We start from the raw sequence: 19,297 nt of genomic DNA on the forward strand, positions 1-19,297 counted from the left end.
TTGAGATTACGATGGATGATTATATCATTATATTACATGTTCACAAAAGCACCTAGAAATGTAATTAAAAAAGATGCCGACGTATATGAAGGGATAAGATTCTCCGCGTCAAAACGATGGATCTTGTGATGAGGACACTGAGGGTAATGTAAATCTCATCATTAGATGTTTTCAAGATCCATGTGACGTAAATCTATAAAAACGCCCTAATGACTAGTCGTGTAATAGAATATTTTTGTAGTTAACAAATGAGGAAGTAACAGTAGATTTATTGACAATTTACATCACGCAGTCATTGAAAACATCTAATCGAGAGACTCGTACCACTGTCATTTTCTTTTGCAGAAATTGCATTTTCAAAATCGTGCATAAATAGGTTAAACAATTTGATTATTATTGAGAATACTACCAAAAAATGCCTCCAATGGGTATAAAAAAAATATAAATGTCTAAATGAAACGTGCTTATATGTTGAAAAGGAAAATAGTACGTTGCTGTCCAAAAGCTAACTTCAAGGTCATCTCGAAAGGATATAAACATGGTGGGCCTATTTGGAGTTTTTTTAACTAACACCACTTGATGATCCTAATCAGCCAACATAATATACTAATGTCGTACATGCAATAAATAATTGAATACACTGGCAAGAACCTAGACATAAATAATTATTTAATTAAATGTTAAAAACGATTTCTTTAATTTCAAAGCAGCGTTTGGTCAAAGAATTCTCACACAATCGAATCCATTTGCCTAGCTGCCACAGAGAAAGCGAACAAAACAATAACAAAACTAATCGCAAATAGATTTATAGATCTACAGATACTCACGAATTCACGAGGGATTTGATCAAAAATAGCTTTTGACAAAACGAGATGGGTGAATTATTTTGTCATTCACTTTATTTTGCTTCAATAATTTAAATATAATTCGTCATTTGTTCATTACGTAATACGCGTGGAGAAACAACACGTATACACACATTCTATATTGATCTAAATTTGGATGGTGTACTGTACATTGTATATACTGGCATGAACATTTTATTTTCCTAGAGGAAATAATCATATATCTTGAGCAATGAGCAGAGATAAACTAGAAACACTTTGGAAATTTTTGTCAAAATGAAAAATCTAAAAATGAACGAGAAATTATAGAACCAACATAACACCAGTTGACCAGACACAGTCACACGGTGTACCCCAAAAATCATAAATGATGAAATCACCGACTTGAGTACAACTAAGCAGTACGTGAAGCACAAATTAGCATGTGGGTCGTTGATAGATTAGGATATTGTACGGAATCAGGATGGAAACTAGCTCTGAATCTGCTTTATAAAAAGGAGCGTCTGATTTCGACCATTGAATAATTGAAATATTTATGATTACTTTTTTGACCTTTTAACCTTCAAATACCCCCGGCCCATTTTTTCCCTAACCTATTTACATTCTTTCCTTTTTTATTTTTTTTTCATAAACCAAATATTTAACCACCACCACCATCATATACCACCACCACCACCACCACCACCACCACCAAACTTAATTCTTATACCACCTTGTTATTTCTATTAAGATTTTTATTAAAACCACCGAATTTAGTAATTTTCATGCATCTATTAAGACTATATATATCATCACCTCTACTTTTACCATGATAATCAATATCATCATAACCATTCACCACCCACCACCAAATGTACAAGCCACTACAACCAAAATTGTATTTACCACCACCCATCATCACCTCCAACCAATCATCATCTATTTGAAGATTTTATCACCACCACCACCACTATCACTACCAAAACCAATATCATCAAATCCACTAGACCATCACCACCAAATTATTAAACTATTTAAGATATCACTTCTACTACTACTAAACCACCAATCGGGTGTTCTAAGTCAATAACACTTCCACCACCACCACAAAAATAATAAAATAATAAAATTATCAAAATATTTGAAATCTAAAAATCAATATATTTTTGTTTCAAATTAATCTATTTTGTTAGTTAATAGTTTCAAATAACCATCTATAAGATGTTATTGTTTTATAGCACTTTATCTTAAAATGAAAAACAAACCACTTTATAAGATCATCTTATACACCCCTCTTATAACACACGTGGTCTTAAAGACCTTTATAACTTTATTTCGACCATTGAATAATTGAAATATTTATGATTATTTTTGTTTGACCTTCATAATTTACATATTTACATAGTTTTGTTTTTTTTTCATAAACCATATTTACATAGTTCTTAATTTCTTATCTTGTTATTTCTAGATTTACTCCGAATTTAGTAATAATTCTGTATATATATTTTTTTGGATAATCAATACATAATATTATGTACATCAAGATACATAAAATTGTATTTTTTATTTTTCCCCATCTTTGTTTCCATCTCTCAAATGAAGATCTTGGAAATCCAAGATCCATGACTCAGAAATCTCAAAATTTCTCCAATCCAAGGTCAGCACTCCCACTTAACAAAAAATAATAATATATATATATATATATATATATATATTATTTTTGTTAGTTAATAGTTTAATTTATTCTGCGTATAGCACATCCACATGAACAATATGTTTTACGACTTTATTTATGTCAGATATTTGACTCCGCTTCACAAGCGAAAGATTGAAATTATTGTGCCAAGTGCTGATAAGCGAGTTTTAAATTTTCCATTCTCCTACCCTAATAAAAGTTTATATGAAAAAACGATTAAAAATGATATCAAACTTTACAAGTTTTGACAATATAGAGACTAATTTTTTTTTTTTTCCGGTCAAATTAGAGACCAAACTTTTAAATTTTTGCAATGTGAGGACTAGTTAGTAGTTACACATGTAGTCTAAATTTTTCACACAATGTTTTATAATTCACAAGTTATATACATTGTTATACACTTTCTTATCAAAGTATATCTATGTTGCAACCTCATTACCATAGAAATTAATTCGAATTGTCAAACACCGTGTGAGAAATTTAGATATTATGTTACACATGTCCTCACATTACAAAAATTAAAAATTTTGGTCTCCAATTTGACCAAAAATTTTTTTTAGTCTCTATATAGTCAAAATTTGTAAAGTTCGATATCTTTTTTAGTCGTTTTTCGAAGTTTATGAGTGTGTAAGTATGAATAGTATTCTTAGAATAAAAATAATGTTTACAATAATAACATATCTAAAATTTATGCTTATTATAAGGGACATCTTATCTCTCATGCACGTGACACGCATACAGTCCACATATAATAACTCTGCCAACTCGATTCGACTCCAGACACAATAGTATTTTGCATATTTGCCAAGATCGGTTTCGTATTAAATCATTCGACGTCATCTGTCACCTTCATCATTACTATCATTAGCATCATGTTTTTATCCACTGCAACATTCAAATTATTGCTATCATCGCCTCTTTAACCATACTCTTTCTGTATCAGCTCAAACATCATACCACACATACAGCTTGTGAGGACGTGTCGTTCATCTTGATAGTGCATCTGTCCATACTATTATACATGTCCTACCTATTACTTGTTCACAATTTCATCCAAAAATATTAGATACGTAAATATTTTCTTACTCATAAAATGCAATCATTTCTATCTACAAATATATTTCATTTTTTTTTATTTAGATTATAATTAAATCATAAATATTTGGTGTAATATCTTATTAACTCCTAAGATAAAAAAAAAACATTTACAGCTATGATATATAATTATAATCCGAACTGTACGTCATGAGGGAAAACGTACAAATCATGGTGATTTTTTTTCGATCTCTATAATGGCAGTCTGTCTGTTCCATTGAGAGGTGGGTTATCTCCAAATTGTAACCCTTCGAATATAATTGAATAAAGAAAAGAAAAATTGTTGTCCTTCTCTTCTCTTGTTATTATTATATAGAGGCAATTAGGAACACAGACAAGAAAGTTTTAATTATAAATTTATCTTTGTTGGGGTTTGCAGATAACAGTAGATCGACTTTGAACATGAACATGGAGTACGTTACCTGTGGTACACTCCGTAGTACCTAAAACTCGTGGGCTTATTCGGATCAATCCAATTATATCTAATTTGTGGCCCATATTAAAGATTTGTTCGATGAAACCTCAGCCACTCAATTAGTCTAAACAACCAACCATTTTTCTGTTTCTTGAACGGTAAGAATCACAAGGGAATAAAGTCGGCCTGTTAGTGAATGGTGAAGATTTCATATATGAGCAATGGAGCACTGACACTTGACATCCAGATTAGTACCAAAGCTTATCTCATACATATGCACAAATACGGGGTGGGGTGCATGATTTGAAGATATCACCATTCTAGTACATAACTATTCCAAATGGTATTCTTGTGGAGAAAGAAAAAGTAGATTTCAGCAACGTTGAAACAAAATGAGAAGTAAGACTTGTCACAAACTCACAATAAGCAGATAAGCCTAATAAACACTGACCTCAGGACATAAAAATCTATGACCTCAGCTTCCGCAATTTGCTAAACTATGCTATGATCCTAATAAAAAAATAACTTTGTACAGTTCCAGCACCATCGACCATTATTCAAAGGCAAAATTAGTATTTTCCTCCGTTTCTGTTGAATGTGGGATGGATATATGGCAATTTAGTATTCTCTAGCAATCCTCCGTACCAAATTTAATAATTTCACTGGTCAGGTAAATGTTAGTTGCAGATCTACACTCAGTTACTGGATGTATAGTACTGTGAACCTAGACAGCAAGACAGAAATATGGGGGATGCAAACCAATTGTAATCACAATCTTACAATCTACTACATGGGATCTTCCATTATCTTGTTGCATGACTTGTCTTCCTTTAGAGTATATCCATATCTAATCTCTCTCTTGTTTGCATAAAGGGAGCCCACCAGCCATCCTAGTACAATACCAACATCCACGATCCAATCCGCTTCTTTCTGCTTCTTGTTTAATATCTAAACAACAGTTGGGCTGCATTAAAAAACAAGAAGTGATGGAGAGGAGATTCTCATGAATTATATTTCAAAAAAAAAATACAAAAAAAAAAAACTCTACAGAAAACTTTCAAGAGATAAAAACAGCATAGAGATATATAAGAGTGAGGCCATGCTCATAGTCAGCACTAGCAGCATAGCTCAGGGGGGATGTATTTATAAAAATAAGGTCCATACTCATGTGAATTGTATCAACTTGTAAATTAGACCCCACATCACATACACAGCCCACAACACAAACTCTACATTATTACAGATTATGACCCACCCCTCTTTCTACCTCCCCATGAATCTTCCCACCATCTCCATGAGTTGACCCACACTCACCTCCCAATCCCGGCCATTTACTTTAAGTTTTTATTTAAGGATCCTCTATATATTCAACCCTCAATCACCACATTTTGTATTACCCTTTCTTTTCTCTTCCTATATAAGTCTCACCATCTTTCCACCTTTGCTCATCCAAGTGACTTCAAGTATCAAACCCCAGTTGAGTTGTTTTCCTCTCATTTTCCTTTCTTTCTTTCTTCAAGCCAAAAACACCCAAAACAAGTTGTGTTGGTTTCATTCCTTTTCCTTCCTACTTTCTTCATAACAACACACCCAAACAGTACTATACTTTTTAGTTGTATAGTATTTCCTTTACAGAGACATGGAAAGTACTAGTTGCATAGATGACAACACAAGTGATTCTACACCAACAATGGCAATAGCTTCGCCAGAAAAAGAATCTCCAGCGAAGCTATGCCGCATGGGCAGCGGAGCTAGTGTAGTACTAGACTCGGATGGTGGCATAGAAGCTGAATCTCGAAAACTCCCTTCATCTCAATACAAGGGAGTAGTCCCCCAGCCAAATGGTCGTTGGGGGGCACAAATATATGAGAAGCACCAAAGGGTGTGGTTAGGAACCTTCAATGAAGAAGAAGAAGCTGCAAAGTCCTATGACATAGCGGCCCAAAGGTTTCGTGGTCGTGATGCAGTCACAAATTTTAAGCCCTTGTCCTCAACGGACGAAGACAATATCGAAGCTGCCTTCTTGAGTTCTCATTCCAAGGCTGAAATTGTCGATATGCTTCGCAAACACACATACAGTGATGAGCTTGAGCAAAGCAAACGCAACTATGGTATCGACACGGACAAAGGGCGAGAGTTCATGGGGTACAATAGAGCCAATCGAACATCGAATGCACGCGATAACTTGTTTGAAAAAACTGTTACACCAAGCGATGTCGGTAAGCTAAATCGATTAGTTATACCAAAGCAACATGCTGAGAAAAATTTTCCATTACAAATTGGTAGCATTTCAAAGGGTATGTTGTTGAATTTTGAAGACATTTCAGGTAAGGTTTGGAGATTTAGATATTCTTATTGGAATAGTAGTCAAAGTTATGTCCTTACAAAGGGGTGGAGTAGATTTGTCAAGGAAAAGAACTTGAAAGCTGGAGATGTGATTAGTTTTCAAAGATCAACTGGGCAAGATAAGCAACTATACATAGATTGGAAACCAAGAAATGAGCCAAGTTCCATGTTGTTGGTTCATCCAATCCAACCAGTGAGTCCGGTTCAGGTGATTAGACTATTTGGGGTTAACATATTTGATATCCCAATGAGCAGTGGTACCAGTAACTGCAACGGTAAAAGATTGAGAGATGTGGAACCGTTCTCTATTGTGTCTTGTAAGAAACCAAGCATAGTAGAAGCTTTGTAACATTTTTTTGTTTCACCTTCTTTTTAGTTTTAGTTACTTTGCTTTTTAAGTGTACATGTTGAAAGGGAGGGGACAAAGTCCAGAAGAGGACCAAGAGGCGGTGTGTCAAGTTGCAGAGATCTGTATATTATATGACCGAAAAGTTAAAATTAGGTACAAGAAATGGAAAGCAAAATTATCTTGTTCACATATCTTTCTTACTTGGTTGGTGTACACTGTACACAAATAAACATAGTTAATATATACCAAAGCTTTTCTGCTCATCTGAGCATTCATCCGTTGGTATAAGTGTATAACTGAGTAAAGGTTTATGCTAAGGTACTGTGGTAGCTTCCTTGTCGATTATAAATTGTTATCGTGTTCATCTTCGTGATCCAGACAATGTTGACCATCTCAAATTAGGAACGCTGGTGGTATAAAGAATGTAGTCCAAAGTTTTCATAGACATTATAACAAACAATTACAATTATAGTGTTGGTTGGTACAAAAATTGTAGCAACTTTTAATATTATCCTTCTGGTTGGTACCAAAAGTATGTAACAAGTGTGAAAGATAAATCCATGGATACACCTGGAAAAAGGAACTGACCGAATCGTAGAAATAATGAAATACCAATATCTATTATGGTCCAGCAACGATTCAGATATTCAGATCCTTGAAGGCCAAATGCCCAAATGTGGGTGGGATTTGAGTCTGGACTCTGAAATGTCTAGAAGCTGAGGAGAATTTACTAGTTGAAATAAAAAGAAAAAACAAAATAAATAAATGAGAATGAAAATGCATATCGTTATCTATACGTCAATTTTTGTATCTTTCCCTTCGTCTTGGCTTAAGTCGTTATCATATCATTCCAATTTTTATCCTTATGGTTTGTAACCTTATTTCTTTATGTAAAAAATGTGACAAGGTTAGGGCTATCAATGGGCCGGGCCAGGCCCAAAATCCAATTGAATCCGAACCAATAAGATTATTAGACTAGTTATGGACATACCCCGTCCAACCTGATAACAGCCCGGCCTGAAAACTAATGTTATTTTTTTAGTTTTTCAAATAAGTATGATTAAATTTGTAACTACTAGTATGCATAAAATGTTAAGAGGCTTGATGGATTAGTGTTGTAGTGCCACATATAAGGCTTGGATTCGAGTTTTACTACACTCTATTTCAATTTTTTTTAGAAAAATAATAAAAAAATACACTATTTCCATATAACTTTATTGGACCTAGGCTAGGCCCGAATCTGATCATGTCCAAGTCCAGCCCCTATCGTCGGTAATTCATTACTGCATCAAAAGTGAAAAGAATGATATGATATGGACTCTAACCCACACGACAAGCCCATAAACACGACGCAATATGGACTTTGACCCACTCAAGTGACCCAGACCGGCCCGGCCCATGGTTGTATTACTATCTATCCATCTTGAGCAGAAACGAAAAAAAAAAGTAGTCATGGCTTTTGCTGCTTCACTCTCTCACTCACCATGTCTACAGCTCTCTCCTCTTTCTTCAATTCATTCAGAGCATTTCTCTTCTTCTTCTTCTTCTTCAACTTCTCTTTTCATGGATACCCAACTTAACTTCTCTCCTTCTACTCTCTCAGGTATGTTAAATATTTCATTTTGCTGTTTCTCCAAAACTTTGAAACTCAATCTTTTGTTGTTGGTGTTTGTTAATATTTCAGGGAATGGTTCACTTACAAGAAAGGAACTTGCAGTCTTTGCAAAAAAGAGGTCAGGGTTGGAGGAAGCAATGCGTATCCAGAGGTACTGCCCCTTACTGCCACATTAATGAACATTTATCATATATGCATAAACTGTTTAGTTTTATGTGATTATTTTCCATAGGTAATAAGAGTTGGTGCACCAAGAAATATATATTATCGAGACATCAATGAGTATTGGATATTTTGATCAATGGTTAGTAGTAGTAGTAGTAGGAGTCCTTGGATTATTTCATAACTTATATAGATGTTGTTGCTTGCTTATAGACTACGTGAACTTCAAAAAAAAACGCCAGTGAAGAAAATGTCACGTTTGAAGCGTGGGAAAGTATCGGAATACCTTTCTGTACCAGAGGACATACCAAGGCCTCCTTATGTTGGCTCAAGTTTGTTGCCAGAACTTGCTAGAGAACATCAATTTCATGATTCTGAGGGCATCATCCGCATGAAGGCTGCTTGTGAGCTTGCTGCTCGTGTCTTGGACTATGCAGGAACTTTAGTGAAGGTGAGAATAAATTATACTGTTTTTGTACTTCTTCATTATATACTTCCCATGGGTCTGATCAGAAGAAATGCTTGTTTCAATTTTGTAACTTGAATCCTTTGATTTAGTTAATTGAATAATCTTTTCTTTTAGTTATTAAGCTGTCTTCATAAGGGCTGATGCTTTATAAATAACTATGTATATATTACTCTTTCAATTCAGCTATAACTATTACGCATTCACGAAAGTGAACTGCTCGATTATTTCAAGTATCTTATTGTTGGAGAAGAAATAGGTAGTCATTTTTCCTTTTGAGTATACAATTATAAAATTACTAGCACTAACTGTTACAGATTTAAAGGGAAGTTCATGTAATGCTCTTCTCAGATAGTAGGATGTAGGTTATAAGAAAACTGTTATAAGCCTTTCACTCAGAAGTCCTATCCATATTGAAGGTTGAGTTCTGTCTATCCCAAAGTTCCCACTAAATTAACTAGAAAACTAGGAATTTCTTAGTGCGAAGAGTAATTGCTTAAACTTCTTTAAAACAGAACCGCCATAGAAAGTAGGCAAGCTAGCATCTAGGGAACCACATAAAGGAGTTGCACGAGCTGTTTCAGGCACAAACTGAGGAGGGGAGCGGCAATGGAATCTCTGACAAGCAGGTTCATCTCTTTTTTCGATGTATTTCTGATACACATTGATATTGGTCCTAATTAGTTGTTCCTAATGCAATCAGGTAGGATAATTCCCAAGGTGGTTTCTACACGTAGTCATTTAACAGAAGTCCACGTAAAGCTGGTTTAAATTACACTCCAAGTGGAATAAGTTCAGTCATATGTTTAAATTTGTCCATTAATTTGATCACCCAGAGATGTTTCATCTTTATCTATTACCATACAGAATTCATTATAAATACTACTTTTATTACTTTATTTATCAATATCAATATCATATGTAAATCTGCAATTTCCAGAAATCTCCATCCTGTATATGTTTGTTGAACTTAGATTTTCATCTCACCCCCTTAGTCAATTTCTAATGGTGAAACAGTGAAAGTATTATAGTAACACCCATTGTGTTTGCTCTGTTTCTTCTTTGTATCAGCCATCCGTGACAACGGATGAAATCGATAAAGCAGTCCACAAAATGATCATTGATGCTGGTGCATATCCCTCGCCTCTAGGTTATGGGGGATTTCCAAAAAGTGTATGCACTTCTGTAAATGAATGCATGTGTCACGGAATACCAGATTCTCGTCCTCTACAGGTCTTCTTGGCTAATAGTTCCTTTTCATGTTTATTTTAAACTTTCCATGGTAATCATGGCATTCCAATATATCTTTTTCTTCTAATGTTGGCAACTCGTGCAGGACGGTGACATTATAAACATTGATGTGACTGTTTACTTGAATGTAAGTTCTTATGAGTCATGAAGTTACTTTCTCTCTATTCGTTGCTTGCTTTATTTATAGAATATTTGAATACATACTAATTTCTGCAAATATGTTCTATAATCACTTCTGTTTTTGTATGTGATTTTGGTTTCTCTATATTCTAATTTGATTCTGTTGTCAATGGTCTACCACATTTGTGTTGACTGGAAATTTCAGGGAAAACATTTAGTGCTTAGATAATTTTAGAATGTGTAATCTCAATTACCCTTTGGAGATTGTGGTCTTTCGTATCAGTATATTTGTTATTCGTAGGTTTTTTTTTTTGATGGTTAGAACATTTATTCCCTAAACCTCTTAAATGCCCTTTGGAATTGAACCTATGACTTTGGGCACAACTTCCCAAGTCTTAACTAGTAGGCCACTGGTACCCTTGGGAGATTGTGGTCTTTCGTATCAGTACCTTTTGGAGTAGAAAAGACTGGATCACAAAGAGATAATGGTCTAACTCAGCACTCAGACAGTCTAATCCTAATTGTCCATCTTATTTTCTCATCTTCAGATTGACCGCACTTGAGAATTAGATCAATATATGTGCTGTAATTCCCATCTTTGAACCTTTGGATTTAACTTTATCATAGGGTGGTGCAACGAGCTCTACTGATGGCCTACCAAATCCGACCATCTTCTTATTATACTAACTTTATCATAGGGTGGTGCAACGACCCCTACCTGTTGATTAAAAAAAACTTGGCTTGATGGCCTACCAAATCCGACCGTCTTCTTATTATACTTGTCAAGGTCGTGCTTTCTCCTTTCAGTTCTTGAATCTTGAGTCTTCCCAGTCTTCCTGATTCTTTTATCCTGCCCTTGTTCAACTAACAATCTTCGAGGTCATGCTTACTCTCTTCAGTTTTGGAGTCTTCCCAGTCTTCCCGACTCTTTTATCCAGCCCCTCTCTCTCTCTCTCTCTCTCTCCAACTTTGTTGTCTATCCACAATTGTTGCTCACATTGCAGTAACAGAGCTCTACTGCTTCTGCGTAACGATGTTTCAAATCTTCTCACTCTGAACTAGTATATACATACCTGATTAAAAGACCAGAGAACATTTTTCTCTAGAGTTTGAACCCGAAAGGTGCTAACTATTAACCAAATCCACTGTTTGTTTGCCTATTATTTGATTCTGAAGCCTCAATCCTGGGGCTGTCGTATTTATTTATTTCGTCTTCTTTTTTGTTTCGCTTTTCAGGGTTACCATGGTGATACATCAAAGACATTTCTGTGTGGAAATGTTGATGACGAAGTAAAACGTCTCGTGAGGGTATTACTTTATTTCCTTTCTCAATAGTTAATTAGTATCGTCTTCTAGATCTGCATCCTATATTCCTATTGATTTATTTATCAATAAAGTAATGGTTCCAACTCTTGGGCATTGAATGCATTTGTCTTTATCTTATTTGTTCTGGTTTTGGCTCAATTTTAATTATTTGTTAAATTGTTAACAAACTTTATGGATGGTACAACAGGCATGACTTTTGGTTTGGGTACAATTGCATTACACAATCTATCCCATTCATTGCTTCATTTCTTTTAAAAGTAATACCAAACTGTGGTCTGTAAATCATAATTGATAGTCTGAGAAGAAAACACCTTGTGAATCACAGCGCCTTTTCTACTCCGTTGCTAATAATTAGGTACAGTATACTTAATGACTTATACTGCGTGTTTTTTCTATGTAAGGTAACAGAAGAGTGCTTAGAGAGGTCTATATCATTCTGCAAAGATGGTGCCAGCTTTAAGAAAATTGGCAAGAGGATAAGGTATGATTCTTATTTGTATCTGTTGCTGGATTGAACAGAACGATACATCATACCCAATACACGATGACTGATGGTGTGGCCTTGTGAGTTTGTAAAACAAATCATCAATTTAGCCATGGCATATAGAGAACTATAATTGGATGCCCTAGCTGTTCAGTAAGATGTCCCCTGTGTCTAAATAAAGTGTAACTTGCGTGTTTCCTTCAGCTTCTTAATGATGCATTGCCGGTCCTATCCGGAGTACTTTTCCAATCTTAAACTTTGGCAGATTCTATGTTAATATTTAGTTTTTCGTGCATAACAATATGACATCAATTTTTTTTCTGTATTGCTGGAAAGAGTTTTTGTATGTCTCCTGGGCATTTAAAGGAATTTACAGTTTTGGATTTTCAAAAGTAAAATATCTCATTTTTAGTGGTACTAGTATATCAATTGAACTTCTAATTGGCTTCTTTGATCGGCACACTTTTGTTAATTGTATTTTAGTGTGTAATTTTGTTTGAAGACTTTAATGACTCTCTTGTACATGTCTGAACGTTATTGTTGGACAACTATTTCAGTGAGCATGCTGAAAGATTTGGCTTTGGTGTGGTGGATCGTTTCGTTGGGCATGGTGTGGGGACGATCTTTCACTCTGAACCAGTAATCTACCACTATCGTAAGTAACTTTCGGACGTAAATAATGTGTAGTTATTGAAAGGTCATTTCCTTGATTCTGTCTATACTCTATAGTAGAATAGTTAATACAAAATTCCGAAGGCATCTCAAAACTTCCAGAAGTTGTAAAAATTATACAAGCTAGGTTCTTGTAGGATGTCGCCAAATAACGTTGCGGTTGAACTCTTATTTTTGAGCGTGAAAGAAAGGGTAGAGATAGCTCAAGGTCCAAATCCTGGGTGAGGGAGGACTTAGGATATGCTTGTCAGGTTGTTGCAACTTGCAAACCAGTGCAAAAGCTTTGCCACCTAGACCATGAGTTTAGATATGGCTTTTGCTGTAGTATTCCCATCAATTTTTTTGTTGTCTAAAGGCTGGCCAGTTTTCTCTCTAAGGTGACCAAGTTATTGTATAGTTAGATCATCTTAATCCCCAACTGTTAGGAATGCAGTCTTGTGATCTTGTCATAGACTCACAGTGCTATACAGGTAGTATTGTGAGTATGTAGCAGTTTCCTCTTTCACAGTATGGTTTAAATATACATTTTTTTTTCCTACTGAGCAAGAGGAAAAATATTAGTCTATATTGTATCCTTTGTACTATCAGTCTGTTTTTCTGATACAACTGTTATTTTTTGTTAGGCAATGACAAACCTGGTTTCATGGTTGAAGGGCAAACATTTACCATCGGTGAGTATACCATACTTGGAGAAATTCTGGAATGTTTCTTGAGTCTTATGCTAGCATTTTGGCCCAACATAATTGTGGCATTCAAACAAAATGCAGAATTTGGATATCTTCAGTTCCTCATTTGAATTAATTTTTGTAATCCATTGTTCTCTATTCCACTGCAGAACCTATTCTAACCATGGGAAGCACAGATTGCATAACTTGGTCAGACAACTGGACAACTCTTACAGCAGATGGAAGCCCAGCTGCACAATTTGAGCATACACTATTAGTTACTAAATCAGGGGTGGAAATTCTAACCACATACTGATATCAAACAAACGTTTATGGCCATTTTTATTCATGCCTAGAAATTCATTCATTTCTGTAGCAATGTATTATTTGCATTCAAAACGTGCTACAACTTACTGACTCCATAGATGATATTTACCTTGTAGGACAAAATTTTGCTATTTAATTGTGTCGATATTTCGCAATCTCGTGATATTATTAATTAAAACTCTTAAAACTTAATTATTATTATTAATTAACTAATTAAGAAAAGTCAACTTGGTTAATGAGAAAGAAAGACTTACCTTTCCTCATAAGTCATATCATGAACCGAAAATTGGACAAGGAAAATTGAAGAGATGGTGAAGTAATAATGCAGGCGACGAAACTGAGCCTTCCTTGTAACCCATCTTCATCATCACAAATAACATCTCTTCTCTTTGAACCAATCTCAAACACCTTGGCTACAATGCACACTGACTCTTCAATCCATCTTCTCCCATCCCTTTCCCCTTTTTCCACTGCACCACCACAATCCCAAACCTCAATTCCTCCATTCTGTACTTCTTCCACTTTCTTTCATCTCCAATCATCACCTAATTCTCCCTCCCATACTCTCTTCCTTGTTGCTGGTCCTAAAAAAGCTGATTCTAGAATCTATCTTAGGTTTTGGATTCTTGAAAAGAGTAAAAACTTGTTCTTGAAAGCTAGACTTGAGTGTAATCAAAGGGGCTTTTTTATTGATGATAAAAAGTATGGGGTTTTGATTGATTTGTGTCATGGTGTTTGTGTTAAAGTTGTTGGGAGTGTTAATGTTTTTGTTTTGCATTCGGTTTCGGAGAGGAAGATTTGGGTTTTTTCGGCTAAGGTGGAGGAGGAAGAGGAGAGTTGTGTCTGTGTGAAGTTGATCAAGTGTGGTGTTATTGATTGTAATGTTGGGATTAGTGAGATTAGTGTTTCGTTCGGGTTTTTGGTTTTGGGGGAAGTGAATGGTGTTAGGGTTTTTTCAGTTAGACAACTTGTTAAAGGTAGGGTGAAAAGGAAGGAGAAGAGAATTGGGAGTGGTGGTAGTTCTTACGCGTGTTTGGGAAATGGTAACTGTCGTGGTAATGAGCCTGCTGAGATGTCATCTGATGGTTGCACTGGAAAAACTGAGATGAACAATGCATCTGGTAAGTGTGTGTGTGTGTGTCAAGTATAGTGCTGGTGATGTGTTAATATATGTACTATTGATTTCTGAACTATGATGATCAATGCATTTGTTTAGAAACCTTGATAATGCAAAACTTTTATTATGTGAATTTAGGAAGGTAGCTGTTCGACTCTAATACTGTTGGTCTATTTGCATTTGGCTGTTTGAAGATTTTTCACCCAATCTTTATAATTATTTAGGGTTTAGGAAACCAGTTTATATATGCGAATGTAACCTTCCTAACTCCGGCACTCTCGACGAAACACAACACCACTCACTTCCCACTCTAAATGTCTTGCAATTGGCGTTCTCACCTATGACAATACTTAAAAGTGTGCTAAGAAGAACTTGATATAAATCAGCTAGTGTGACCTGCAATGCTGATTGGTGAATGTGACATTCACAAACTTTAGGTAGGGGATATTGAGTTCTCATTTTGCAACCCTGAATAGCTCTGGTTCTCCTAATAATTCTTCCCAAGTCCTGCACCACCACCAGGAACGAGAAAGGCATAGTAGGTAGCCCTTGAGCTTTAAAGAGTCCTGCTCGAGCCCTTGCCATCATAATCAAGTAGGATGCTGATGACATATATATTCTAATCCAGCTTGTCCCAATAAAACTAAGCACCTATGCCCAAGCATATAGCCTAGGAAACTCTTACTTACATTACATGGCCATAAACTTTGGACGCACTAAATTTCTAACTTTAGTGGAGCATTTTCCCTTTTCCTTGTCATTTAAGCCCTCATTACAATGATTACAAAATTTGGCCACACTAGTTGACTTTAGAACACACAATCATCACAGTAGACCAAGCGTTTAGGAATTTTCTTAATGTCCAATTAGATGTCTGAAAAGTAATCTTCATTTCTATCACTGCTTTTGTTCAAGTCCGTGATTCCACCCTTAATATGAGAATTTTCTATTTACTTTGACTTCAAAATTGACGAATCTTTTCTCAATGTAAAATGAAGTTTCTAAACTTATTCATATTTTCCTGTGGCTTGACTTGCAGCAAAGCTTAGGGCTAGGACTTTGAAGCAGGATTCAGCAGTTTTTGTGGCATTTGATAACCTGGAAGCCCCAACCGAAAAGTTCAGTACAATCAAAGCAGTTTCAATACACAGTCTGTCCCAAAAGAAGTTTATCATTTTGGACTCAGTTGGAGATTTACACCTTCTGTGCCTGTTCAGTATGCTGTCTGGCTCAGAAGTTACTGGTCACCTGAGGAGTTTAAATCATTTGATCAAAGTGCAAATGCTGGCTGTTCTTCCTGATGTTTCTACAAGTATGGTACTTTTATTTCTTGTGCTGGAGTTTCTCCACTGTTTCAAATTCAAGATCAGTCGCCATCATTGTGCAGGTACTCAAACATTTTGGATATCAGATGGATTCTACTCTTTGCATGCAATATCATTATCTGACATGGAAGCGTCTTTAAACGAGAATGATGCGAGTGAAATGGAGGAAAAGCGAGTGCAAATCTCAGGTTTTTGAAATTTATGATCTGTTAGTTGAGCTCTTTCATACCTGATGGCTTAATTATTTCATATTTTCTTTTGGTGTTTTCCTGTTTTAAGTTGTAATCTATCCCCTTTACTCCTTTTTGTTCTTTAGCTATTGAAGCAGTATTTGCAAGTGAAAAGATTCAGAATCTGATACCTCTTTCAGCAAATGCAGTTCTAATTCTTGGACAAGGTCAGAATTGTGCATTTCAGTAACTTCTGAATGAATGGCATTTTGTTAGCAGAGTTATTTATATTGCCTCAGAATTTGAACTTCACTTGGCTTAAAGTATGTTATGGATGTTAATTGTCTAAACCTTTGTTAACTATTTTAGACCAGCTATCTGTTTTTTTCCCCTGTCCTTGCCAAGTAATATTTTCTACGAGAATAGTATTTTTTTTCTTACAAATTGTGTATATTTTTTGTTTGTTTCTTCCTTTTCTGTGTCTCCATAAAAGATTATATCTTCTATGTAACACTGCAGAGTTTAGCCTTTTCCATTTTCGACTCTTCTTAGATTTTTCCTTTTTGATAACATGGAAGTCTTTTCATATTTGAGCCACGTGTTGCTAAATAATCCCAGATGATTAACTACTTTTTGCTTGTTCTCAGGAAACATATTCGCTTATGCAATATCATAAAGTTGATAAGTTTAATCTTGTGGTAAGATCAGTGAGCCTTGTTCAATAAGGAAATTTACATGTGTTCCTTTTGATCTGAATTGTTGCTTAATTATGTAGCTTTCGTTGTCCTAATACTTGAGACTTGAGATTGCCTCCAGATTTGTTTAGACTTACAACATAAATTTTGCATATTTGGTAGGAAAGTTTCCTTCTTAGCCAGTGATTCAGTTGGTTTATGCCATCGGAGTTCGCTTCTCAAATCAGTGTTTTTAGACGGTAACCTTCTTTGAGTGCATGATGTGGCTTTTGACTTAATCAGCTTTTCAGTCTGTAAGCATGTATGATAATATATTAATTTTCTTCTTACGCAGTTTGCTATTGTGCATTGATCACTATGGAAGTGTTTTTCAGTAAGTCATGAGCAGTTATCTTTCATTTCCAGTAGCACTGGTCACTCGAAGAACACTGAGCTCTGAAAGGTATTGCCATGTTCTGTTTTGACAAGTTTGTTACATTTCTGATTAAAAAAAAGAAAAGAAAAGAAAAGTTTGTTACATTAGCGCATTGATAGCATGAGATATTGAGATAGTAATCTAATGGGGTTAGGTGGGTGATTTTGTAGACATATTTGACATGCCTCTAGAAATTAGAAACCAATCTCAATAGTCATAAAGCTATTTGGCATTCGCTACACAAATATGTCACTTCACTTTTATCTAGTTCTGGTTTGAGCTGACTTTAGTCTTTAGGTAAGGTATATGATGATGTAAAGTGTATGCTTTGGGTTTATATTAAACCATACACAAAAAGGTAACTACGTAACTTTATATGTGGGATCTTTAAAATTTTTAAAATCCTTGCTCTAGAAGCTGGGTAAAGGTAAAGTCCTTGTACCAGAAAAGATTCTACACGGTCATCTATATAATTACTTTCTCTTTGCTCCGATTCTCTTGAAATAGCATTTTTGTTTTCTGCCATGCCATATTTGACGTGTTTATAACCCCATTTCCTCCTCCTTGGGTAACTTACGATAGTTCACAGGTCCCACCTGCTTTTGATCGCTTTTCTGACATCATTGCTCAGAGGTTTCCTCATCTTAGCAGGAGTGAGGACACTTGATCTGGGGGTCTCCTTTATGAGTCTTCCTAAGAACTTGTAAGGGATTCCCTATTTTCCCTGTGAGGTCCTTGGATTCTCATGGGTAAAAAAATATTTTGTATTTTGTGTTTGTATACCATACATGTTTGTCAAAAAAAAAGAAAAGAAAAGATAAAACCCTTCAACTTAGCTGCAATTTAAAATGTAGATCTGATCTATCTTCTGTCTTGGTAACTACTTCAAGAGCCTCCAAATATTTTACAAGGGACAAAGCCATATTATGTGTTGGCAGAATTGTTACATGTCTGGCTGCTTTATATATATTGTTTTATCTGGTTCTTTCTTTATACTATTTTGACCAACGGAATATGTTGGCAACCTATGTGGTGCCAGTTGCAGGCCTGTTAGTAGTTTCTCAAAATCCTTCTATTGTTGTCTCTTGCAGAATGTACATGTGATTGCTGTGATGTGCTTCCAAGTGTGCTCGACTCCTTGATACTGGTCGTTTGGGACCTTAAGAAGCTTTTGTTGCATCTCTGGAATTACCCATCAGAAGCTCAAATATCATATGAAGCCAAAGACCTGAAAGGTTGAATGCAGTATTTAGGTGCAATGTGTTGAGATATACTTTCAACATTTATGATTGCACTAGGATACTATTCTGCTTTTCTCCATCCACCGGGAGTACAGGATGCATATGCAAATTATTCGTAGAAGGATTATGACAGCATAGTGGGAAATTTCCTTCTAAGCAGGCAGTTAGTGTGGAAGTTTGTCCTGTAATAAAGATGGAAATGAATCTAGTTCTGGTTTGAGTTGACTTTAGTCTTTAGGTAATGTAGTGTAGTTCCAATTACAACTCGGCTATTCATGTTAAAACATTAACTGTTGTTTGTTTTATCCAGCATTCCAGTCTTGCTGCTGTGTGTCATGCTTTAAGTTGGTTTTTGTTGAATGGTTCTCGGAACTTGTAGATTAATGTCATGATATATTATACTGGCATACCAGTAACCGGTGGGCCAAACAAAGTAGAAAGGAAAAAGATGAGGTGAGGGGTGTTATGAGGAAGAAGTAGGTAGAGGGTTTGAGGAAGAAGAATGATGGAGGCGGTGTCAT

General features: G+C 35.4%; 3 protein-coding genes across 7 annotated transcripts; all 3 read left to right on the forward strand.

The window, feature by feature from the left end:
• Positions 1-5,412: 5,412 nt before the first annotated feature.
• LOC147517702 (AP2/ERF and B3 domain-containing transcription factor RAV1) lies at positions 5,413-6,912 on the forward strand. Its single transcript, XM_086589831.1, has one exon. The coding sequence runs from the start codon at positions 5,670-5,672 to the stop codon at positions 6,723-6,725; it is 1,056 nt and encodes a 351-aa protein (XP_086445957.1). The 5' UTR covers positions 5,413-5,669; the 3' UTR covers positions 6,726-6,912.
• A 1,243-nt stretch (positions 6,913-8,155) lies between these two features.
• On the forward strand, positions 8,156-13,968 carry MAP1C (methionine aminopeptidase 1B). The gene is made up of 10 exons (XM_086589830.1): positions 8,156-8,328; positions 8,410-8,491; positions 8,716-8,953; positions 10,040-10,201; positions 10,305-10,346; positions 11,576-11,647; positions 12,067-12,146; positions 12,707-12,804; positions 13,445-13,492; positions 13,657-13,968. The coding sequence occupies exons 1-10, from the start codon at positions 8,178-8,180 to the stop codon at positions 13,800-13,802; spliced, it is 1,119 nt and encodes a 372-aa protein (XP_086445956.1). The 5' UTR covers positions 8,156-8,177; the 3' UTR covers positions 13,803-13,968.
• Positions 13,969-14,055: 87 nt separating this feature from the next.
• On the forward strand, positions 14,056-19,107 carry LOC147517704 (uncharacterized). 5 transcript variants are annotated; one of them, XM_086589825.1, is made up of 8 exons: positions 14,056-14,934; positions 15,970-16,242; positions 16,318-16,443; positions 16,572-16,652; positions 17,073-17,123; positions 17,283-17,359; positions 17,455-17,562; positions 18,627-19,107. In XM_086589825.1, exons 1-5 carry the CDS (start codon positions 14,136-14,138, stop codon positions 17,099-17,101), a joined length of 1,308 nt encoding a protein of 435 aa, XP_086445951.1. In that variant the 5' UTR covers positions 14,056-14,135; the 3' UTR covers positions 17,102-17,123; positions 17,283-17,359; positions 17,455-17,562; positions 18,627-19,107. The 5 variants fall into 5 exon arrangements, with proteins under 5 accessions (XP_086445951.1, XP_086445954.1, XP_086445955.1 ...); XM_086589828.1 differs by having other exon boundaries at positions 14,066-14,934; positions 16,301-16,443; XM_086589829.1 differs by having other exon boundaries at positions 14,066-14,934; positions 16,301-16,443; positions 17,288-17,359.
• Positions 19,108-19,297: the final 190 nt, after the last annotated feature.

Source organism: Coptis chinensis, chromosome 2, assembly GCF_015680905.1.
Source record: "Coptis chinensis isolate HL-2020 chromosome 2, ASM1568090v1, whole genome shotgun sequence".
Classification (NCBI taxonomy): Eukaryota; Viridiplantae; Streptophyta; class Magnoliopsida; order Ranunculales; family Ranunculaceae; genus Coptis; species Coptis chinensis.